At 27.8% G+C, this 24,677-nt stretch overlaps 6 protein-coding genes across 8 annotated transcripts; 3 read left to right on the forward strand and 3 right to left on the reverse strand.

The window, feature by feature from the left end:
- Positions 1-1,922: 1,922 nt before the first annotated feature.
- On the reverse strand, positions 1,923-6,213 carry LOC122522279 (sorting nexin-6). Of its 3 annotated transcripts, XM_043643196.1 has the most exons (11): positions 5,798-6,213; positions 5,610-5,660; positions 5,258-5,473; positions 5,043-5,164; positions 4,827-4,963; positions 4,437-4,744; positions 4,164-4,346; positions 3,852-3,869; positions 3,026-3,089; positions 2,871-2,956; positions 1,923-2,790 (listed from the first exon to the last, which is right to left on the reverse strand). In XM_043643196.1, exons 1-11 carry the CDS (start codon positions 5,801-5,803, stop codon positions 2,740-2,742), a joined length of 1,242 nt encoding a protein of 413 aa, XP_043499131.1. In that variant the 5' UTR covers positions 5,804-6,213; the 3' UTR covers positions 1,923-2,739. The 3 variants fall into 3 exon arrangements, with proteins under 3 accessions (XP_043499131.1, XP_043499130.1, XP_043499132.1); XM_043643195.1 differs by having other exon boundaries at positions 5,610-6,213; XM_043643197.1 differs by lacking the exon at positions 3,852-3,869 and having other exon boundaries at positions 5,610-6,213.
- Positions 6,214-6,299: 86 nt separating this feature from the next.
- LOC122522280 (ras-related protein Rab-2) lies at positions 6,300-9,663 on the reverse strand. The gene is made up of 4 exons (XM_043643198.1): positions 9,506-9,663; positions 8,802-8,941; positions 8,373-8,729; positions 6,300-8,285 (listed from the first exon to the last, which is right to left on the reverse strand). Exons 1-4 carry the CDS (start codon positions 9,549-9,551, stop codon positions 8,184-8,186), a joined length of 645 nt encoding a protein of 214 aa, XP_043499133.1. The 5' UTR covers positions 9,552-9,663; the 3' UTR covers positions 6,300-8,183.
- A 695-nt stretch (positions 9,664-10,358) lies between these two features.
- On the forward strand, positions 10,359-13,268 carry LOC122522278 (protein disulfide-isomerase A3). Its single transcript, XM_043643193.1, has 5 exons — positions 10,359-10,632; positions 11,186-11,417; positions 11,513-11,721; positions 11,812-11,928; positions 12,029-13,268. The coding sequence occupies exons 1-5, from the start codon at positions 10,487-10,489 to the stop codon at positions 12,801-12,803; spliced, it is 1,479 nt and encodes a 492-aa protein (XP_043499128.1). The 5' UTR covers positions 10,359-10,486; the 3' UTR covers positions 12,804-13,268.
- Positions 13,269-13,916: 648 nt separating this feature from the next.
- LOC122522281 (ras-like protein 1) lies at positions 13,917-15,741 on the forward strand. Its single transcript, XM_043643199.1, has 5 exons — positions 13,917-14,124; positions 14,642-14,838; positions 14,946-15,089; positions 15,199-15,405; positions 15,534-15,741. Exons 2-5 carry the CDS (start codon positions 14,710-14,712, stop codon positions 15,636-15,638), a joined length of 585 nt encoding a protein of 194 aa, XP_043499134.1. The 5' UTR covers positions 13,917-14,124; positions 14,642-14,709; the 3' UTR covers positions 15,639-15,741.
- Positions 15,742-18,244: 2,503 nt separating this feature from the next.
- On the reverse strand, positions 18,245-21,530 carry LOC122522282 (chondroitin sulfate glucuronyltransferase). Its single transcript, XM_043643200.1, has 6 exons — positions 20,720-21,530; positions 20,338-20,645; positions 19,659-20,249; positions 19,310-19,585; positions 19,056-19,239; positions 18,245-18,862 (listed from the first exon to the last, which is right to left on the reverse strand). The coding sequence occupies exons 1-6, from the start codon at positions 21,363-21,365 to the stop codon at positions 18,561-18,563; spliced, it is 2,307 nt and encodes a 768-aa protein (XP_043499135.1). The 5' UTR covers positions 21,366-21,530; the 3' UTR covers positions 18,245-18,560.
- Positions 21,531-22,282: 752 nt separating this feature from the next.
- On the forward strand, positions 22,283-23,716 carry LOC122522283 (protein FRG1 homolog). The gene is made up of 5 exons (XM_043643201.1): positions 22,283-22,582; positions 22,673-22,749; positions 22,861-23,153; positions 23,242-23,444; positions 23,524-23,716. The coding sequence occupies exons 1-5, from the start codon at positions 22,524-22,526 to the stop codon at positions 23,669-23,671; spliced, it is 780 nt and encodes a 259-aa protein (XP_043499136.1). The 5' UTR covers positions 22,283-22,523; the 3' UTR covers positions 23,672-23,716.
- The last annotated feature ends 961 nt before the right edge of the window (positions 23,717-24,677 follow it).

The following is a 24,677-nucleotide window of genomic DNA, read 5'->3' on the forward strand; positions in this document are numbered from 1 at the left end:
AGGATTATAAAAAAAAATACGTGTGTATATGTATATAAATATATACATATATACACGTATGTATAGATATACATATATGTATGTAAGAGATGGAAGATAAGAAGGAAAGAAGATAAAGCGTTCGCGTAAAAGTGATTAAAATGAGAATACAAAAGAATGCATAATGGCAAGTAAGAGTTCAAAGAAAGCTAGCAGCATCATCAGCGATTTTTATTAGAGACTCGTTTTAATTAATCGAGAAACAAAAGAAGAGAAAACAAATCTTAATCTGAACCATTTAACATTCGCCTAGATTCTGATTATACAGATAAATGTTTATAACGAATCTTTAGTAATTATTCGGTTATATGTATGTAATAAGTACGTACCATGTTAAAAATCCAATATTTAAAAAACAAACATGAAGCGCCTTAAGCGACGAAGACTTTAAAGTTTACGTATCGAGCTATAAATATTTTCATATTATTATGATAGTATATCACCAATCTTCATTGTATCGTATATATTGTGCAAAATATGATTAGACCATCTTTTCTTACCATGACAGTATTGCACATATTAATGATATTATTATAATTATTATACAATATCCGAGACGATAATTTCGTCCTACTACTTGCGAAAAAAAAAATAAACAAAAGAAGAAAATACAATTTAACAATTCGATCCTTTGATCAAGGACGATCAAAATGATCGATCAATTCAGAATAAGTCCGTACAAAAATTGTTCATTTATCTTTTTTCTAAAGCAATAATTAGCTCTTACGGGTCGCATATATTATACACACTTAAATACACATATCCGATTCGACAAAAAGTTACCGAGCTTGATACGATGAACGATAAAAACGTGAGAAGAAAGTAATGGACCACCAAATATAAAACAAATGAAAAAAGTCTTCGGTCTTATACGCGATCTTTGCAAACAATAATTTAACAGTTTACAAAAAAGAATCCCTCGCTTCCCGTTCCCGTTCCGTGTTCTGCACGAAAAGAGAAATCATTTTGATCGAGACCTTTTTAGACGACCTAGAAAATTCCGTGGAAAAAGGGAAAGAGAGAAGGGTAGATCCCTCGCTCAAACGAGGCGATTTATGTCTTATCTCGACAAGTAGTCTCTGATCGCGTTGCATAACTTTGACGATGGCACGTACTATGAAAATAAAAAAATAAAGAATATAAAAGATAAGAATATATAATATATGAAAAAAAAAGAAATGGAAGAAAAGGTAATTAATATTTAAATATACAAATAATAACATACTCGCCGAGCGGGCAACCGAATTCTCTATTCATGAGTTTGGATCTCTCGAAGACACGAAAGAAATAAAAATTAATAATTAAAAGAAAAAAAAGATAAAAAAAGAACAATGAAAGATGTTTTCTCCGAGACCCGGCGACGAAAGAACGAGACGTATCCCGCGCAACTTTTACGTACCAAGAATTTTCTATTGCGTCATCTTTACTGTTCGTTAATAAGATTAATTAAAACATACGATGTAACGATACCAAAAATAATAAGATACGACTATCGTCAAACCAAGCGCAAACGTACGTTTCGTTTGCACTTCGTTCGGCCAACGTCGCATCGATTAGGCTATCAATCTAGGATCTAATCGACATTAAATTAAGACGATAATGTAATGGTACATTATACGATGGAATTTCGAATTAATTCTTGAAGAATTAAATGATAAACACTCGCAATTTAATGAATTTCTCAGTACATATATGTCTGCAGTCATGTATTATAGAGAAGGAAATGATTCGATTCAATAAAAACATATGAAATCCTAATCGACTAGTCCTTTCTCTCTTTTTAAATCGATCTTTTTATATCGATATATATATATACGTATTATTCGTAGATAATTAAATAATATATGTATGTATATATTTAAATATTTGTTAAGAGAAACGTATTGAAAAGTATAATTGCACTTTATTATAATATTCATTTCCAGGTCCCTTCACTATGTTTTTGCCACTCACACAAAGTAGACAAAGGATCAACAAAATTTATAACATTACATGTATCCGTTTCGTAATAATTCGAATGAATGCATACGCATGGAAATAGTTTCTTACATTAATTTCACTGTCCTATGTTTTATCGGTACTGATTTTTTTTTGTCGTCGTAGACGATACTGTGTTTCTAAAACTAGTGTTTTCATAACATTGTTTTCTAACGATTATATATATGCATATATGTATACAGATACGCATATATATTTTTATTCATATATAATATAAAGAATCTTATGTTATATAAGCATAATAGGTAATTAATTTAAAGCTGCAAAAAGTCTCAGCGCCATTTACATTTTATTCATTTTTACAGTACTTTTGTGCACCTTCGTGATTCGCGCAACATATATATTTAAATGCATAAGAAAAAAATGTAATACCAAATTTTTATCTAGACAAAAGTTATAGCATTATCCACAGCTTTCTACAGCTCAAAAACAACTGATAAAAATTATTTAATATTCTTTTTATATTACTATTATTATTATTATTATTAATATTATTATTCTTTTTCGTTAACTATTTTCAAGCAGCTGAACCCCTTTTGCAGCTGTGGTAATTTAGAACTTTAATTCGTAGTATATAATATATCTAGATAACAAAAAATATATAATATTTTACAGTATCATTAAATTATAATAACTGTAAATAAGTTGTTATCTGTATGCAGAGAGCATAACAGATTTAGCCATGGCAACTGACAAATTGGATCACTCCTCCCGAAGTACGGATAGACATTTCTTGAGCAACTCTGCGTGCGCCTATTGGAAAATAAATGCTAAGTTAATTATCTTTGTAGATATGTATTATTTACTTTATGTATATACAATTAAACACTAACTTTAGCATGTTTTATTTCAAGTTCCGTTAACTCGATAAGGTTCTTTTTAAATGCTGCTACACGCCTCGTTTTGAAATCCGTTAATTCTGAAATAAATAATTTTACTTTGAAATGCTATAAATATATACGACACACTATAGATACAAATTACATACCTTTTTTACCCTTTTCCGACATTTGTTCGAATTTTTCACACGCCTCGGTTTGAGCTTGTTCTGCCTTAATTAACAAAAATATATAACTTTAGTGCACAAATGAATTTCATTCATAAATCACTAATTCATTGTCTATTATATATAATAATGATTAAAGTATGTCTTCCTTTTTAAATATCAGTGATAATTTCTAATAAATAAATCACTCTTAACAAACATTTTCATTATTTACAAATCACAGTAAAAGATAAAAGATTTAACTGTATTATATGCTCTATTTTGTATTTCAAACTAATAATACTGAAAAAAATCATGATGTACAATACATATATGCGTGTATACCCATAATAATTCTGTAAATCCTTAAATAACAACATGCAAATTTATTAAGTCATGCATAACATTTATTTGCAGTCTCTGATTTTGTGCAATATTTAAATTATGATAATTTTCCTGCTTAAAGAGTAAATCTGTTCAAATTAATTTTTTTAAATAGTTGAATAAAAATAAATATAAATATATTCTCGTTAATTATAAACTACTACACAATAATTGATTATTACTCTAGCAGGATAATTGTGCAAAGAATATTTTGTATGCATCATAAATACTTCGTGTACCGCTTCTCATATCTATAAAATATGAAAATGGTTCTATTAATGTTCATGTAAAGTATCCGATTAACTTCGATGGAATACATATATCTATGTAATTTATATCTTTAAAAAAAAATAAAGAGATAATATAACTCGCAAATATAGCAATTCAGATTATCAAGCGATATAGCAGAACAATGTATCTATGACACAAATGAAGAGAGACACACCTCAGCAACTTCCAGTGCCTTGAAGTGCAAGAAAAAGTTAAGTTGTTTATTATTAGAGAATATGATACGCTATATTTAAATAACATTATAAACATATGTTTTCCCTATTTATATTAAAATTTTTGTCTCTATTAATTCATTTATTATTAATATACAATTTGATCGTAAGAACGAAGGAATACTGAAGAAACTTTTTTTGAATAAATAAATTTTTTCAATGAACATTTCTATCTAATAACTATAAATAGAATTTTCTATCAATACTTAATTCCACCTTACTTTATATTAAATTCGGATTAAATATGTACTCACTGCATGTACATCCTTATTTTTGGCACGAGCTTTTTCAAGAGCACGATTCGCAGATTCGTACGCATGTAAAGCTTTCAACCTTCTAAAAAGAAGCTTTTTCGCTGCAGCAGTATCCCTCATATAATAACGAAGCGTATCAGACAATTTCAAATCTTCGTCAGATGCTACTCGTCCTTCGACCTTCTGCAAAATCATAAAAACAATAAAAAATTTATAAAGATACAAAAATTTAAGGTGACATTAATATTATTACTTGGAAGTATAGAAACTTACCCGTAATTTTTCAAACGTTTCAGCAATCTTTGTTAAAAATTTCTCTAATTTACCAGGATCTATCGTAGCTAATTGTAAAAGATTAGTAGATATTTTAATATACGAATCGGCTACGTCTTTATGCTTAGCAGTTTGACGATCGGAACGACTCGTTGCTTCTTTTAAATTCTGATGATACAATTGCAGAAATGTCATTTCTTGATCAAAAAAGTCATTTACATCTTTAACAGTTGCCTGCAGATAATATTCATCTGTGGTTTTGGAAAAAGATTTCACCAAACCACCAAACATTTCCATTTTATTTTTTCCTAAAAACAAAGACAACATTTAACGCTGTTAATATTACAAAGTTAATATCGGAAGAGTACAAGAAACTAAAGAAATATTTACCTCTCACACAAAGATCTTGATCGTACTCTAAAAATACTCTAAGATTGTGATCATTTAGAAAAACTGGATGATGTGCTAATCTTGTTAGAAACATTTCATGCATAGCGACAGTTTTCTTGAAAGTAGCCAAATATTCTCTGTAAGGATTACGTATTTATTAGGAGTACTACCCAAAAATATAATTGAGCATTCTATTTGAATGAATATGCAACTTACGCTTCTAATTCTTGCTTCATTTTGTTAAATTCTTCTCTTGTCATGTTACCTTCGCCCTCTCCCAATTTTTGTAACTTTTCACGTGATGCATCAAAGTCCGGTCTTGGTGGACATGGTGGAATCTATGAAGTCACATAAGTTACTATTCACTTTTAACGAAGATAAGGTTACCTCAAAGGAGATAATATATCATATTAATGAAATAGAATACATACGATATATCCAGCGTACTCCTCATTTTCCTCAAATCTATCATGAAGCCAGACAAATTCCTCATGCTGTCTTACAACCAAATTCTCTGGCTTCTGAAATTCAGGCAAGGAAGTTTTAGTGTGTACAGTAAATTTCACTTTATCCTTCTCGCTGAGAGCATCAGATATATCCACCCGCAGAGGCTTGTCTGGCAGATCTACGCTATCAGCATGAATAGTCTGAAAAGGGCAATAATGTTAACTCAAGGACATTATTCGAGTAGAATAATTATCTAAACGAATAAAAAGTTTTGAAAATATGAAAAAAAAATAGAAATGTTATATTAACAATAGGAAGAATGAAAGATGTAAATACCTTTTTCGGAGGCACGCTGTTTAAAATGTCGGTAGTGTCGCATATTCCGTCCTGCAACATTTCTCGCTTATTAAATACTGCAGATCTCCTTTTTTTTAAAAGGGAACGAACAATGCCAGAGTTCCAACTAATTAAACGCGTGGAAAATTCAATAGCCTACCGGCCAAGTGATAACAGGTTCCACCTACCATCATGGCGCCTAGTTGCGTCTTTACGACGCAGCACGTTAGCTAATGTCCAGTATGTCAAAGGAATCTCCAAAATAATGCTTCACCGCCTTATGGAAGATACATCTGCAATGATAACCCTTCTGCAGTACTTTATGAGGAGCGCGAATGCGTTTAAAAGAATAGCAAACAACGCTCTTGCTTTGACGAAGCCCGCTCACGTTCAACTCACGACATGTCGCTCTCTCTAGCGTTTTCTATCGCGAGCGCAACAGTGAGATTGCAACGTATCGGCAAATCAGCTGTGGATCAGGTCAGGTCAGCTGCGTCACACGGAATTTATTTGAACGTATGTCAAACGAATAATTCTATGACACATATAAGTACTCAAAGGAAGAGAGAATCGCGCAGAGAACAGATGATATGATTTTCTTCTAAATAGGAATATATATATATATACATACATATATATATGTTATAAGCGTTAAATGTCAAATTCTTGACATTTATTGGTTTTTAATTATTAGAGGATAATATTCAGATATATTTTCTAAAATTAACTTACATCGTTTAATCGTTATAGCATATAAGCATAATAAAAGTATACAGTGCTAAAATATCCTTTGTTACAATCACAAAATATTTTGTTACATTATAAAAAAAAATATATATATATAACAAAGAGATACACAGATATAAGAAGAAGTACATAGCTAACCCATTAATACTAACGTCAAATGATACTTTTTGGATCATGTATAGGTATTGGATCTGTTCAACAAATATACTCTATATGTACAAATAAAAATAAAGTATTATTCAAAAACGCTATATTAACATGTGCATTTAATTGCCATAATTATATAATGGTAAAATAAATGCATACAATATGATATTTCAGTTTCGTGACACTTATCCTTTTGTGAAATTCAAAGTGTATTCAATGTTCAAATCCAAATTCTACACATGATTTAAAATCTCTTTATCATTTTAGTTAAGGAATATTCAACTAATATTACGATGTCTCCATCAGATCTAATTAATGTTCCATAAATATAATGCAATAAAAGACTATATTTTCTGTTAATGCACATCTGCACATCTTACATATACTTAATCCTTTTTTTCTTTGTATAGTTGAATATTCATACATCAATAGAAATAATAATGTACAATATGATATTTTTGGACCTTGTTCGAATAGGATACATTTAGAAGTATTATGCCATAACATGTCTAAATCAATATCTTTGGTTAAGATTTACGAATGCACACTCTATGTACTTAACTCTTTAGATTGTATAGTACTACAAATGTTCTCCAATTAAAAAGAAAAATCTGCAAAATTTAAATTCACTGTCATTATATCATCAATCATTGACTTTTAAAAATGTATCATAAGTAATGATACCAATCACAACAATATAAATATTGTAAATAGTGAGGTTTTGTATAATCATTACATAGAATATAAATTTGGTTACATAGGCCTCTTGATGTAATGGATTACATATTTCATATATTCGTCATCTTATACATCAATACATACGTATACATAATGTCGCCTTAGGTAGCCAAGTGTAATTTTGTATTTCTGTTTAAAGCCAATCGAACTCGATTATTCCAATCCACGATGCATGATTAAATAAATGAAATTTGTAATATTAAAGCACATCACATATATTACATGACAGTAAATAAATGTAAATTATGGAATAGGAATGCCTATCCCTTCCGCCTTCCCATCCTCCTTTACTCATCAATGATAAAGACATTTACACCTTCAATAATATGTTCAATATCTCAACATGGTAAATATATTTAATTCCCATATTTTACAGATAGAAGTATATCGCATTATATAGCGATGAGCATAAAGTGATAATACTTTAAATTTAGTGATATAGAGAATATCATTTCTTGATAGTAAAACAAATCAAAATATTACCAGCACAAATAAACTACACATGGGACTTTAAGAAAGTGAATTCCATTAAAGTGTTATATTAACTTTTAAATAACGATAGAAATAAAAAAATAATGTTACATAAATCTAAAAGTAAGAATTATATGGATTTTCATGTATATATGTATATGTATACAAAATATACTAGGTAATATTGTGATGATACAAACTGATCTGTTATATAATCTGTAAATTAAGATTTTATTATATTTTATGATTCTAATGACGTATAACACTTTTGCTATATAATACTCCTATCACCATGTATATAATATTTTTTAAATAATAAATATACCAATTGTGTCACTCGTTACCTCAAGATGCGACGCGCGCAAAATTAAATGTACAAAGTCGGTGGTTGAGATTAAAACGAGGAGCAGGAGTAAAAGGATCGATTCAGATCGGAGAAGGATGTAGCGGTGGGCAGGCAACCCCCAGCCCCTAGCAGCACCCACCGCCCTGTGCATTTCCTTGTCCTCCGGTGCCTGCTAATCCACTAGGACTTGTCGGAGAATGTTGTGGTCCAATTTTAATGCCATTTGCCTAATTAAATGAAATGATAATAATATTAATAGAATGATATGCATCGTTTGATGAAATCTAAAGTCTCTCATATTAATAAATATTTACCTCATTATTGATATCAAATACACCCTCCTGTATTTTTTCATATATTTCTTTCGCTGTGTTAATGAATGCTTCTTCAACATTTGCTGCTGTCTTTGCACTTGTTTCCATGAAAACAAGTCCATGTTCTCTGGCAAATGCTTCTCCTTCTTCCCTTTTTACTTCTCTTCGTGAATCAAGATCACTTTTATTTCCAATTAACATGATCACCATATTTGAATTTGAATGTTGCCTAGCATCTTCCAACCATGTTGTAAGATGATTGAATGTTTCTCTGCGTGTAATGTCATATACCAACAATGCTCCTGCTGCGCCACGATAATAAGATCGTGTAATAGAACGGAATGCTTCTTGTCCAGCCTATAATGTGTTTACATTTACATTTGAAAAATTCTGAATTAATATAAATTATCAATTTTATGCGATAATTACCGTATCCCAAATCTGCAATTTTATTTGTTTAGAGTCAATGGTAATCATACGAGCACCAAATTCTACTCCTATTGTTAAATCATGAACTGGTTGAAATCTTTTGTCTGTGAATTGCAATAAAAGGCAAGATTTTCCAACACCTATATTAAAGAAAAATAAATATAAGTATTGTGTAAAAATAAATTAAATGTTACTATAAATGTGATACAAGAATTTGATTGAAAAGCATAAATTTAAACTAATGCGACGTAATTTGATATACATATATATTTAAATTAATAAAGCATATAAAAAAAATAATTGTATATAAAAAAAAAGGTCAAATTGTATATAAAAATCGAGGTCAAAGTGAAATAGCATACCAGTTACTTACTGGCATAACATCAAACGTAAAATAAAAATAAAAAGATCTACTAATAAATTCAACTATCGTATTTATTTTATGTTCTAGACGCAAATAAAATAGATACATCTTAAAAGTTCATATTAGTTAAAAATAAATTTGACAGTCGTGATGCAACATTGATAGGTATAAGTGTAAAATAAAAAAAAAATAACAAATGTTAGAATATAAAATTTCTACGAATAGAAACATCATTCTATGAGAGAACAAAAACAACGAAGGGATCCTGTCAGGGCATATTTAATGCGAAATATAGAATATGTTTAAGGGAGAGGTCCGACTATAACACCATACCAATTACCTGTATCTCCAATAATGATATACTTGAAAAGGTATGCATACGACATTTTTAAAACTTTGCGAGATTGTGATGTACAAATATCAATATAATAGAAAACACAGCTTCAGTTTTTTCACTGCTTTATCTCTTCTGCTTGGGCATGACGTCACTAAATCACATCGGTAATACTCGGATACATTCGGTCAATCCTCGTTCGTATTTCCGCTACTGCGCTACTGTCGTTTCCGTTTACTTGTAATATTTTCTTCGACTTTCTTATTGAAATATTAACAAATATATTAAATCATCAAATTCATTTAAATATTAAATAATAATGTATAAATATATTCTTTTATTAGACTTTGTTATACTATCATAGAATAAAAATAGACTGAAAACAATGATACGAAACACTGTATTGAAAATTTTTCTACAATTGTATGTTACTACTTTCAATTTGATCAGATTTTTATTGAACTTACAATTAAATGTATGAAATGATTGCATCACTATCTGTATAAAATATATTTCTATATCATAAATATCGTATCATATTCACATTTATTTTTCAACAAACAATATGTTCAAAGTGTGTTATTTGTAAATACATGATAAAATAGTGTCATGTAATGACAGGAATAATGCTGTCAAAACAAAAACATATCATAGAATAATGTTAGATAAAAATAATTAGCTTTAATTTCATGGAATTTCACCATAACGATTAAACACCATTCTCTTGCTTACAATTAAAAAAGATACTTACAAAATTGCTTAAAGTCATATATTTTTATAATAGTACAATCTATGTACTTGTATTCATCTCCGATAAATACGACAAAGAGAGGAGAAATATGTGGACCAATCAGCGAACGACAGCAATGCGCCGGGTCTCGTGCTTCGGTGGCTACTTTTTAACGAAGCCACGTCTTCGTAAACCAGTAGTTCTCCGATAGTTAGGTGTGTTGGAACAGATAAGAAAGAAGCTCTGTTAATTTCACGATGCTACCTAAAATTTTCGTTTTTATTAGCTTCCTTTTTCTAAATGTTTACGCTTCCGAAAGTGACGTTCTTGAATTAACCGATGATGATTTCACGGACGAACTTAAACGTCATGAAAATGCACTTGTCATGTTTTATGCACCATGGTAAGAAACAATAAGTAATCATACCCTCGTTTCTATTATTTTTACATATTTAAATCATACAAAAAATAAAATATGTTAAACATCGATTGTTATTATTTCTGAAAAAAATGTTAAATGAAAAAGTGAGCTTGCGTCAATGTCAAATTTTACACAGATCGAATACCGGCTAGCCATCGTATTTTTGGACTTATTGTTAATGGCAATGCACCTTATTATTAGATTATTTTTTTGTTATTTTAACTTATAATAAAACCATCGACACCCTTCTTTTTATGTAAATTAAATCTTTTAATGCGAAATGATAAATTTGTTAATGTTTCTTTTTGTATTTATCTTACTTATCACAGTATCAAATTTGGCAAGACATAAATATGTATTTTTTTTTTTATTAAATAAATTAAATGAAAAATGATTTCATTATTTAATTGGTTTTCTTATTTTTAAGTTTATTCATTGTCCGCTATGTATACATTTTTGTTTCCCCAATGAAAAAAAGTAAAATTAATTACTTCTGTTTGCTTGATTGTAAACCATAATATTTTTTTGTTTTTAGGTGTGGACATTGTAAACGTTTAAAGCCTGAATATGCAAAAGCTGCTGAACTTCTTATAGGTAATGATCCTCCAATCACATTTGCTAAAGTTGATTGTACAGAAAGTGGAAAAGAAACATGTAATAAACATTCTGTCAGTGGATACCCTACATTAAAAATTTTTGCAAATGGTGATTTGGTTGGAGATTACAATGGACCCAGAGAAGCACCTGGCATTGTTAAATATATGAAGGTAATTTATTATTTGTATTCAATCTAAGCAGATATGATAAATATATATGTAAATATATATAATAATATGTTTATCTGACATTACCATTTTTCTAGGCACAAGTTGGTCCAGCATCAAAAGAATTAGTTAGCGAAGATTGTCTAAAATCATTCTTAGATTCTAATGAAGTAGGTGTCATAGGTTACTTTGAGAAAGATGATTCGCCTTTGTCAGCTGCATTCCATGCTGTCTCTAAGAAACTCCGAGAAAAAGTTAGATTTGCTCATACGTCTGCCAAAAAGTTACTAGACAAAGAAGGTTTAAAGTGAGTACGAAATATTTCACAGTTATAAACTATTAATTTTATTATTATTTAATATTGTTAATATATATTTTATTTTTGATATTCTTCAAGGAATAATATTGTCTTATATCGGCCAAAATTACTTCAAAACAAGTTTGAGGCTAATAGTGTTAAATATGAAAATGGTGATACCATTAACGACATCCATAATTTTATCACACAAAACTAGTAAGTTTATTTTTGTTTTATATATGTAAATATATATTATCTAAATACGTTCTTTGAAAGTATGCAATACGCGAAATATTAATGTTTTTTTTTTTTACAGCTTTGGCATTGTGGGTGTTCGTACTCGCGATAACTCAGCGGAATTTAAAAACCCATTGATTGTTGCTTACTACAGTGTAGATTATGTTAAAAATCCTAAGGGTACCAATTACTGGCGTAACAGGATTCTCAAAGTTGCGAAAGATTATCCTTCTTTCAATTTTGCCATTTCTTCCAAAGATGACTTCCAACACGAATTGAATGATTTCGGCATAGACTTTGTAAAAGGTGATAAACCAGTTGTTCTGGCGAAAGACGCACAAGGCCAGAAATTTGTTCTTAAAGAAGAATTCTCTTTGGATAACTTTGAAAAGTTTGTAAAAGCATTAGAAGCTGGAGAATTAGAACCATATCTGAAATCTGAACCAATTCCTGAAGATAATAATGGAAATGTTAAAGTTGCGGTAGCAAAGAACTTCGAAGAAATTGTTACGAATAACGACAAAGATACGTTAATTGAATTTTATGCTCCTTGGTGTGGTCATTGTAAAAAGCTTGCACCTGTTTTTGATGAATTGGGAGACAAATTGGCTAATGAAGATGTTGAAATAGTGAAATTCGATGCCACAGCTAATGATGTTCCAGCACCATACGAAGTCAGAGGATTCCCAACTCTTTTCTGGGCACCAAAAGACTCTAAAGATAAACCTGTTAAATACGAAGGTGGCAGAGAATTAGAAGACTTTATTAAATATATTGCTAAGCATTCTACTAATGCGCTTAAAGGCTACGACCGTAAGGGTAAAGCTGTTAAAACTAAAAACGAAGAGTTGTAATACTTTAACAATTTTTAATTCATTGTTTAATGCATTTTCTGAATCACTTCAGCTTTAAAAAGTGAAATGAGATTCTTTTGTATAATTCATTTACTGTCATTAATATATGACAAAGAACATTAGTCATAGAAGTTAAATAGTAAGTTATCTTTTTTTAAATATTATAAAAAAAGAATAAAATGTATGAAAAGATGATCATAGAATCTTTAATAATATCATATACTTGTTTAGAAGGAGCAATTAGGGTGAACTGAAAACAATAATAGGTTGTATTACATATACTTTATACGATTGTATAAAAACATCAAAAGTGAAAGAAACGTCCTCATTTCTTTCCATACTTAAAAATATTGATAAAAGGTATAAATGCTTTTTCCATTTCAGAGCGTCTGACTGTGCTTTAGGTTAAATACTATTCTTAATTTTTGTTTATATGAAAATAAAAATAAATTGTTTTATACGAAATATGAATATAATTATCATATAAACCTATTTACTCTTTGTAAGAATCTATAATATAAATTCTAAATGATTAGAATTTTTAAATCTCGTAAAAAAGTATATCGATTTATTTATCACGTCGTCCGAATATATAAAAATAAAAATGAATAGAATTGAGAGACATCTATATATGTATATTTTTTAAATAAAATAAATCAATGAAATAATAATGATATATGATTGTTTTTGATTGATTATATTGTGTTTGAGTACATAAGAATAAATTTAAATCAAAGAAAAAGTAAAGAATAAACAAAGTGTATAAGATATAATTAATATCTTAGAAAGAAGACGATTCCACAATATAAAATCGTTTATTTGAACTAGCAAAGAATATATCATATACTATTATATACTATCAAAGAATACTGTATTCTTTGATAGATTGTACCCGTCATAACTGTATTCTTTGATAGTTTGTATCGTCATCGCATTAAGTACCTACTCTCGCCCACTGGTGGTCAGGGTACTAACTAAGGTGATTGTGGTTACGCGAAAAGTGGACTTGTGAGCTTCTATGTACTTTTGTATTCTTTGACACTAAGCTAAGAGCGAGATCGATTTTACCGATAGAGAACTCTATTTTCTTACACACTGATTTCGAAGCCATGATCTGCCGGGACGTAACAATATATCTGATCTTTCCTCTGCGAATAGTTAAGTACGTTGGCGTGGCTGCATAACATCTTATGGCATCTTACTCTGTTCAATGGGTGTATGGTACTTGCCCATGATAAATAACAATAAATGATCAATAATTAACGTATAAACCTAGAAGGTGATCATTTAATCAGTGTTAGGATTAAATTTCATAAATTTGGTGAGTGTACGTGAAATAAAAAAAAATATTTTACATAGCAATTTTACTTCTTTTTTCTTCTCTCGTATCTGCTTATCGCACCCTGACTGCTTTAAATTACTATTGGTTAATAAATTGTATTATTTCAGTAAATTATTCTTTCATTGCGTTAGTTCCTTATTATAGTCTTTTTTGGCGCTTTATATATATGTATTTATGTATATATATATGTATCTTAGCTTTTGTCTATTTAATCATTTGTTTATATCCTCCCATTCAAGAAACTATATTATTTATTATTTATTATCATATCCGACTCTAAGAATATTAACAAGAAATAAATCATTTTACGTACTATAGAATATTTATTTTATATTTATTCAATATATATTTAATCTTAATAATAAAAATTAATTAAACTTAATAAATGTTAAACATCTGAAGAAAGTAAAAATTTTTGATGAGAATTAAATGAAAATTATTATATACTAATAATTTATAGAAAATAATATTTACATATTATTTATATGATTTATAGATATTTTAAGAAGTAACCAAAGTTTTCCATTGGATGTACCAGTTTATGTTAAAACAAGAACTGGTATTATGACGGAATATAAGCTCGTAGTGGTAGGAGCTGGTGGCGTTGGAAAATCCGCATTAACTATTCAACTTATACAAAATCACTTTGTAGATGAATATGACCCCACCATAGAAGACTCTTATAGGAAACAAGTAAGTTTAATTTAACTCGTTAATAAAACACTACGATTTACTTATATGGTCAACCATTAATGTAGTTCGAAAGCTGTTTTATTAATGATAAATATTTTGTTAAACAGGTTGTTATTGATGGAGAAACGTGCCTTTTAGATATATTAGACACAGCTGGTCAAGAAGAATATAGTGCAATGAGAGATCAATATATGAGGACTGGTGAAGGGTTTCTATTAGTATTTGCTGTTAATTCTGCAAAAAGCTTTGAAGTATGTACTCCACATTGTATTCTATGTATAAAGACAAAAATCATAATATAAGATATTAATCATGACATGACGTACAAATGCTAGTCATATGTTATTTTTATCCTTAAAGGATATAGGTACGTATAGAGAACAAATAAAAAGAGTAAAAGATGCAGAAGAAGTACCAATGGTATTAGTTGGAAATAAGTGCGATCTTCAACAATCTTGGGCAGTAAATATGACACAAGCAAGAGAAGTTGCACGCCAATATGGAGTACCATTTGTTGAAACTTCTGCAAAAACTAGAATGGGTGTAGATGATGCTTTTTATACTCTGGTGAGTTAATTATTATAAAATATTGGAAAATATTGGAATATGATATTGCGTGCTACCAAAGTGTCATAAACTCATAATTGTATATATTAAAGTAGTACATATTTATGAAGATCATTGGTACATTTTAGGTAAGAGAAATACGAAAAGATAAAGAACACAGAGGTAAAGAAAAAAGAAAACGTATGAGAGTTGGTAATTCTGGGCGCAGGAGGCATCGATGTTGTCTCCTTTAAACTATTTGCTAAAATTAATTTTTTTCACTCAACAGATCAACGAAAGAATAAAATGTAAAATCCTAGAGTATATTCACTTTACATAAATTTTTGCAGCTTCCTTTATAGAATATCATAATTAACCTTGAAAAAAAGAAACAGTTTTTCTATATACCTTGAAAAAGAACAACATATTTAATACATAGTATAGTATATTACAAGGATGCTTACTCACGTGATTACAATTTGTGAAACAATATTGCTTATATAATGGTCTGACACGCATCATTGAACATTTTATGAATTAAAGGAGCAGAACCCTTGATTGTTAAAATGTCTAAATCTGCTGCAATCTTTTCTAATCTGCAATCAATAATTATGACACACATGTAAATTTTTTTAATGAAATATTTATTTATTGTTTCGAACTGTTTTTTAATTACACATATATCGTGAAAACTATTACTATGTGAGAATATCTGATATGCAGATGTCAAGCTTATGTTATGATTTGCATTAATAATTCAATATATACGTATGGTAGATAATATTTCTTCCATTTTTACTTTAATAAACTTCCGTACATTTAATGTAATTTTGCAAATCAAGTATCAAGATTTTATTAATTATTAATTTTAATGTTATTTATATATTTGTTTTAATATAAATGTTAAAATTCACTTAAGATTGCAGAGAATCACAAACCTAATTAAATTAATTTGGTGCTCGGGCAACATAATATTGTTATATATATAGATGTATATTACTGTGATTTTGTATAACATTTTAAAATAGCAAGTAAGATTAAATTATGAATATATTTGAGATAGAATTTGTAAACACTCCACTTACGTAAAATGGAGAGATTTAGTACATTGGTGGTTCATAATTACACTAGTAAATTAATTATTTGTAAGAATGAGAAATGTGGAAAAACAACTAAGTATTAAAATATTATTTCTATGATACTTTCTAATATGATTTTATAATATGATAAAAATATATATATATTAAATTCACATCACTTGTCAGTGATAAAAATTTTTTAAAATCATTTGTTCTAATATGTAATCGAGCATAATTGTAAAAATAAATGAAACATATCAAAAGAATATATAAAGTAATAAAAGAATGTTGTAGAGTGAAGGTTTAGTGAGAAAATCGTTAAACAAACATCACTTTCTGCTACCTTATCTGAATTGAAAGTACATAATGCTTAATTCCATTTTGATTGCTTGAACCACCTTTGTACAAATAAACGGTACAAACATTTTACATATCTTGTACTAAGAAGGTGTACCTAACAATAGCATAAAAACATTGAACAAAATCATCATAATTAATTCTCTTAAAAATAATTGTGTAGTATAAAAATTACATATTTAAAAATCTACAAATGTGCTTGTTGCAGCTATAAGTAAATTCAACTAATTTGTAAACAGTTTCGTTAAAATTACATTTTTAACTTTTAAATATTTGGTTATTTTCCATTAAAACAAACGAATTTATAACAAGATTATCATCATTATCACATATCAATATATCATTTATAATTAATCATCATTAGGTACACCTGAACTCGTACAAGCGCATGCACAAATTCAGTTCCAAAAATAATTACTGCCTTAATATAGAACTAGTAAGTTTGACTTTACAGTTAAAAATAATGAAGCGCAATTATTCAACATTAGTATACATTATTTTAATATCTTTGTATTATTCTCTATATTACAATAATATATTGTATATAAGGGAATCCTATATTAATTAGAATATATGATTTTTAGACAAATTTGCGACGCAATAATGATGGTTATTATGATTATAATTTAGTTATTGTAATAAAATTAGTAATCTTTTTAGAAATACTCGATAAATAACACATAAGCGACGCTTTATTAGAGATTATTATTATTATTATTATTATTATTATTATTATTATTATTAATATTATTATTATTATTATTATTAATATTATTATTATTATTATTATTATTATTATTATTATTATATATTCTTTTTATTTTCTTTTATTTTATGTATATACTCTTATGTTATCTAAAAGTTTTAAGGAAAGACATGCATTATCGTGTTCCGGGTATAATTTAGTTCCAATAAACTTTCAATTTAAATTTATTGAGAGAAGTAGATTGAACTAAGATGCACGGATATGTTTCTTTGAAGAACACGGTAAGTATTAAGACTCTACAAATTATAATGCGATGTTATAAATAAAAGGAAATTAAATAAGATCGTATTATATATGTTGAGTTACATCAGCGACTGTGATGAGGGACACATTTAACAATCAAGGGTGAAACTGGCTTTAAAATTTATATGTACAATCTGAGTAAATGTGTGCATGTATGTTACATGTAAGCATGTGTGAGTGATTGCGTTGGTTGCATATATGCACAAAAGATGCAATTTGTAATATTAATCTTAATCTCTTCAAATATTAAAAAATATGTAAGTGTACAATTACACACAGCATAACTATTATTATGTAATTTCATTTATTATGAATAAAACTTTATATAAAAAATACATTCTTTTGAATAAAAATATAATGAATATAATATTCATTGTATAGTTCTAGCTTTGGCAATATCAACATATGTCATATATCAAGTTAATTACTCTATCTTATTTCAAGTGTAATACACATTTTAGATGTAAGCACATAATAGTTTCAACCATATAAATCTTTAAAACTTTATGTTTTAAATTCAAGATAAATTTTAAAAAAGATTTTTATACATCAACTAAATCTTTACCTATACAAACAATAACATTGAGTAATATAAAGAAAAAAGCAGTAGAACCATGAAAATCAACTAAAAGTAACTAAGATTCTTGAATCTTAATATATTTCCTATGTAGGTATATAATATATTTATTCACAAAATACAGTTGTGATAACAATTAAATATGATAACAAATTTAATTTCGATCTTTTTTGTAATCCAATATAAGTTTAGCAAGTTGACTGCGTTGACCTAAATGAATATTTTTTTGCTTAACACATGTTGTGTAAGTATCATGATTAAAAGTACTATTACATCGTATATCTTTATATTTGATTTTCAATGCTGGTTCTACTGCACGTAGTATATGTATGTCAGTAAAAGACACAAACATGTCAAATATAGAAGTAATTGGATTATGCTTTGAAAACTCTAAAAGAGTAACAATATCTTTATCAGAACGAGCTAATGGAATACTCGTTTCAACAGCTTTTCTCACTGAAACATAATAGAAGAACATTTTGCATACAATAATAATATTTACTTTAAAGCTAATTCTAAATGAGATACGAGGGTGGGTTAAAAAGTTTTGAGACTATGTCGAAAAATAAAAGTGAGCTTGAACGAAAAAAAAATTGTTTTTATGTTAGGCTCAAAACTTTTTAACCCGTACACATATTTTATAACATACTTGTAATGTAATCTTTAACGTAAAACGCAATGTTATTATAATTATATTCATCATATCTTCCATAATTATGATTAATATCCACTTCAGCGTGTTTATTAGCATCAGTATATATTATATCAGGATGATAAGCAACAAATGGAATTGGACTAAATATTTGATATTGATTTATAGTATTCATACGAACCTATAAAATGAATATATGAAAATGTAATATTTTCATAATTGTTATATCATTCTGTTTTATTTTTACATACCCTATTTAAATAATCTAATTTCAAATCCATACCAATTTCAACAAAGAGAATTAAACTTTCAGGGGAAAACTTTTTAATACATAAATCTGTGACAGCAATTTGAAGCATTGGATCTATTTCAATATCATAAATAACGATTGGTAAACGAATTGAATGCCATGTAACCTTTGACTGGTCTTTTTTATATTTCTCTGAAAGCATTAAAGCATATTTTTTAATACCATAAAATATATCTGCTTGCCCTTTTGATGGTGATTCAACGTTGTATAAAAGAACCTGCAAAATTTGTAAACTTATTTATTTATTGATTCTTTAAAAAGTCATTAATAAATATTCAAATAATACTTACAAGCATAAGAAAAGTCTTATATTTCTTTTGCATACAACTCTCTTCATAATATTCTATAAAACTCAATGCATCCTCCTTGTTGTTTATATTAACAATTAATATCATATTAATCCTTGTATTTTCTGTTACATACGGAACTGATATAACTTCAACTCTTCCTAATGTTTTGCATACTTCCACTCTCTTATATAATTCTTTCCCAGTAGCTACTTCAATAAAAGAAAGATCAAAAATATAATCCATTCCTCTAGACGCATCAAACCTTTTATAGCCATTTATCAATTTTTTGAACACTAGCCTTTGATTATTTTCCATAATTATTTTACTAGTAATTGTATTTATTATATGATCTATATCAAATTTAGCATCTGCTTTTAACTTTCGTATATTTAAAAAGTCAGTCTCAAAAAAGGTATGCGTTTCATTGAAGTATGCCCAGTGTAAAACATCGAAACGTGTTAAAGGCTTATTTCCTGGTTGATTACCAATAGGCCATGATATATTATGTTCATGCTCTGGTGTTAAATGCTTAGTTTGTAAAATAGCATTACGTAAATCAAAGATCTTTCGCTGACCATTAATAGATTTCATCTGAAACAAAGTGTCTCCCTTTTTCATGTATTTTTTCTAAAAATTAATTTATATATTTAATGGGTTAATTTATTAATAACATTCTTACCGCCGTTATGTACATATGAAAACGGTAGAAATTGAGATGATCATAAATAGGATGAATAGTAAGTGAATTTAAAAAATTTTCTCGCAGAAGTAATTTTGATAACTCTTGTTCAAAGTTAAATGTAGAATTTAACTTCGTTGATAAGAATGTTTGTCCTTGCATTAGGCTTGTACAAGGAAGTGACGAAGAATGCACAATACAACGTCCAAAATTAATATCATCTATATCTGAGTATGTATTTTGTACACACCAATCTAAATTAGTTTTAATTTCTTGAATTATAGAGTTACTCAAAAGAATACCAGAATCTAGAAATCATAATAGTCTCATTTAGATATATGTATATTATTTTATTACATAAAGAATAAACTTTATACTTTACCTAAAGAACAATAGGCTTGTGTATCGATCGGTATACCCACATGAACATTTTGACTCACGCTAATTTTAGATACGAAGTCAACTAATTTTCTAGCATTAATATAACTGACATCTTTAATTAAAAAATAATAGTCATAGTCTTCTAAATAATTATCAGTAATGTATTTCATAACATGAAAAGGTTTTAAAATACTTCTGGTATCTGTAAAGCCTACTATACCAGGAAGAGATACATTAGGTTTAACACCTTCTGGTATTGAGATAAAATAACGCACTTTGTCAACTAAATGTGCAATTGTCTTATTTATTGCAATATCTCTACTGTACAAATACATTCGGCTAGTTATTATTCCTACAAAGAGCTTCTCTCTAATTCCAAGTTCTGTAGAATAATACCTTGGACGTGTAAACATTTTTGGTATCTTTCGTGCTTGCAATGGTTTATTAGCTATATTTACTTTAGGTTCATATTCATCACTAGCCTCATGTGTATGTGATAATTGAGATATGTATTCTACTTTTTCTTCATTTTCAAAATCATGAACTGGTACCATAAACAAACTAAGACTTAAACCCATACATATTCCAATGATCAAATAAATATTGCCCCAACAGTTTAAAAAGAGGATCTTGAATAATGGATTCATTATGACAATCTTATATTAATCAATAATCACTTTGATTATTCTATTATTGTAGTAAATAAATCTGATCATGTACATTAATATTGTCCATACATAAAGGACATATGTGTTATAATATTATCAAATATTAATTACCATTCTTAAGATATAATATTTTAATAATTATTACTGAAAGAGTAATATATTTCGTATAATATCAGTTTATTTTCATTAAATAAAATCTTAAGAAAAAATATGTGTTTCTATAGACTACATTTATTCTTTTAATTTTATATAAATCAATTTCTATCAAAAATTTTCTTTTTAGAAGATTTAGATTATAGGCACTTGTATTTTTGCTGGTTCTTGACTGATTTGCTCATGAATTAACAAAAATGTATTGTTTCAATTTAACACAATGAATATATATATATATATATATTTATATATAAATATTTTAATTAAATACTAAATGTAATATGATTTTTCTCTCTATTTCATCCTAATACCTTGACATATTTCAATCATAATGTTCATATAATTTATAATAATGGTAGTGATAAAATAGAGTAAAAAGCTTTAATTGTGTGACACACACACACTGTATTAGCTTTTACAGTTTGAGCAAATTCGTGCGAATTCGTGGAAGCTCGCGTAGACTCGTCTAGGCTCGTGTGCAATCCTTTTCCCGCTTGTTTTCCGAAATGTCAAAATAGAAGTAGTAATGGCATCACTTCGAATAATATTAATTGACCAATTCTTGAAAATCTTGAATATTTTGAAAAGCTTGAATTCTTTTGACACTAAACATTTGCATAACTATTACAGCATATCAATATTGTAATAAATAAATTGTGTTACTGTGTGGGATTCTCTACTTATAAAAAAAAATACTAATTGGTAGAATCGAAACGGAGTGGGAGGTTGGTCGTTTTAACCAATCAGATTGCACACACTTCTCTTCCATGCGGGAACAAATTATACATGAACAATTGTAAACGCATGTGTGTTCAGAATGCTGCATAAATCACGAATTTAGTTTTAAAAAAGTTTGTTAAAAATTAATGCAATTGAGTTATTACATGATTGTTACAAGTGTTTTATAATTATTTAGTGATAGATATTTGTATATATATATAAATATTTATACATACTTGTTGAGTTATTTTGTTTTGATATAAAATGGCGGAATACGAGAGAGTAAGAACTGGAAAACTTGTTTTGAAGGGAGAAAAAATAAGGTATTTATATACAAAAATTGTTCGATTACATTTATATTAATAATTATCAGTAGAAAAATTCGATTTAATAATTAATTGATGTATTTTTAGATCAAGGAAACGAAAATCTAGGAAACAAGAAACCAGAGAAAGCGTCACTATTGATAATGAAGATATTAAGCTTCATGGTATGTATATACGTTATTTATTTATTATATTTTTAATTATTATTGTCACTAATTTGTTACTATATCTCAAAGATAAGTATATTTAAAAAGATTTAATTTCTCTTTTAATAGGTGGTTGGTGGAAAACCAATAGTGTCAAAGAGATAACGGGTACAGTAGCCATCGAGTTTGGAAAACAAACCTACATAAAGGCTCTTGATAATGGGCTTTTTACGCTTGGTGCTCCTCACGCAGATGGTGAAGGCCCTAGTCCTGAAGAAATCTTAACAGCATTTCGTATAAGCGACAATTTAATAGCGTTAAAGTCTGGTTATGGTAAATATCTTGGCGTTGACAAAAATGGTGTTGTTGTGGGACGTAGTGATGCAGTAGGTGCAATTGAACAATGGGAACCAATTTTTGAAGTAAGTTTCTTAACAAATGATCACTCAAATAAATATAAAGTTTTTTTTCAATATGTAACATATTATTAATCATTAACTTATTTTTTAGGGCGATAAACTTGCTATATTAAGTAATACGATGGGAAATTTCATTTCTATAACTGACGAAGATGACGTTATTTGCCAAAGTAAAATAGCAGGTTTATCAGAATATGTTACTATAAGAAGTATTATAGAACGTGACAATAAACCTAATAAAGATATTCCAAAAGAAGAAGTTGGTTCCCTAGCTGACGTAGAAGTAAACTATGTGTAAGTATAATGACATTAATTTTCATTTAATTAATATATCTATATAAATGTTAATAAAATGATGTGTTATTTGTCATAGACGTAAATTTCAAAAATTTCAAGATAAAAAACTAAGGATAAATAAAGAAGATCGATCTGCCTTAGAAAAAGCTAAAACGGAAGGAAATTTACATGAAACTTTACTAGATCGAAGAAGTAAAATGAAAGCTGATCGTTACTGTAAATAGATTATTTGTATTAAAATAGTAATATATTATTGGGTTGCCTGGATACATATATTTGTTTAGTATATATATTTATATGTATACATTAAAATTGTAATATAATATTTGGTTAGGCAATTTAATACTTATACCACCATTAAATTATTCAATAAGTTCGTGTCAATTTTGAAATAAATGAGTCGTTTATTTTAAAAATAGCCTAAACCGTTTGTTAGTTTGTTATTAACTACAGTAACATATATATACCATCTGAAGTTAGCTATTTATGCTATTATAGCTAAACATATATATTTATTATAGCTAAACATTTTATGAAAAATTGACTTATGTTAGATCACTTTCAAAATAAACGGCTCAGATATATGTACATTAAAAATATAAATTGACACAAACTTTTTAGGCAACCCAATATTTACATTAACACATACAGTCAACGACTTTGCAGTATTATTATGAAATTATAATAGGTGTTTTATTAGCAATATGTAATCTTAATTTAATGTTTTATATTTCAAGTTTTTATATATACGGTATCTACCTAAATATTTAATTCAAACAAATGCCGGTTGCGAATGTGTTAATTTGTTGTACAAATTATATATATAAATATATTCGTATACTTATTACAAATATAAATATTTTTGATTGTAAAATTAATTTATTATACACATTTTTCAAACTTGTACGTATGATGTGTATTAATGTAATATAGCGTAAGTAGATGAATTATATAATAATATTGTATTTAACCTCTTCATATCATATATATGGATGCTGATGCATATGCATAGATTTAGTTATTTTTTATATATTAAATTTTTCCAATTTATTATAATAAAATTGCAGTTTTTTCAATTTGTTCTATCTCGCTAAGTCGCTGTCGATATAAAATGAATGAAGTTAAAAACCATTTTCTTTTCAATTTAAAATATTTGCTCTAAATAAATTAAATTAGCATGATTATAATAATCTATTGTAAAATGTATTAGACAAATATTTTCATGCTAGG

The sequence above is a fragment of the Polistes fuscatus genome, unplaced genomic scaffold (genome assembly GCF_010416935.1).
Source record: "Polistes fuscatus isolate 324 unplaced genomic scaffold, CU_Pfus_HIC Scaffold5, whole genome shotgun sequence".
In the NCBI taxonomy this organism is placed as follows: Eukaryota; Metazoa; Arthropoda; class Insecta; order Hymenoptera; family Vespidae; genus Polistes; species Polistes fuscatus.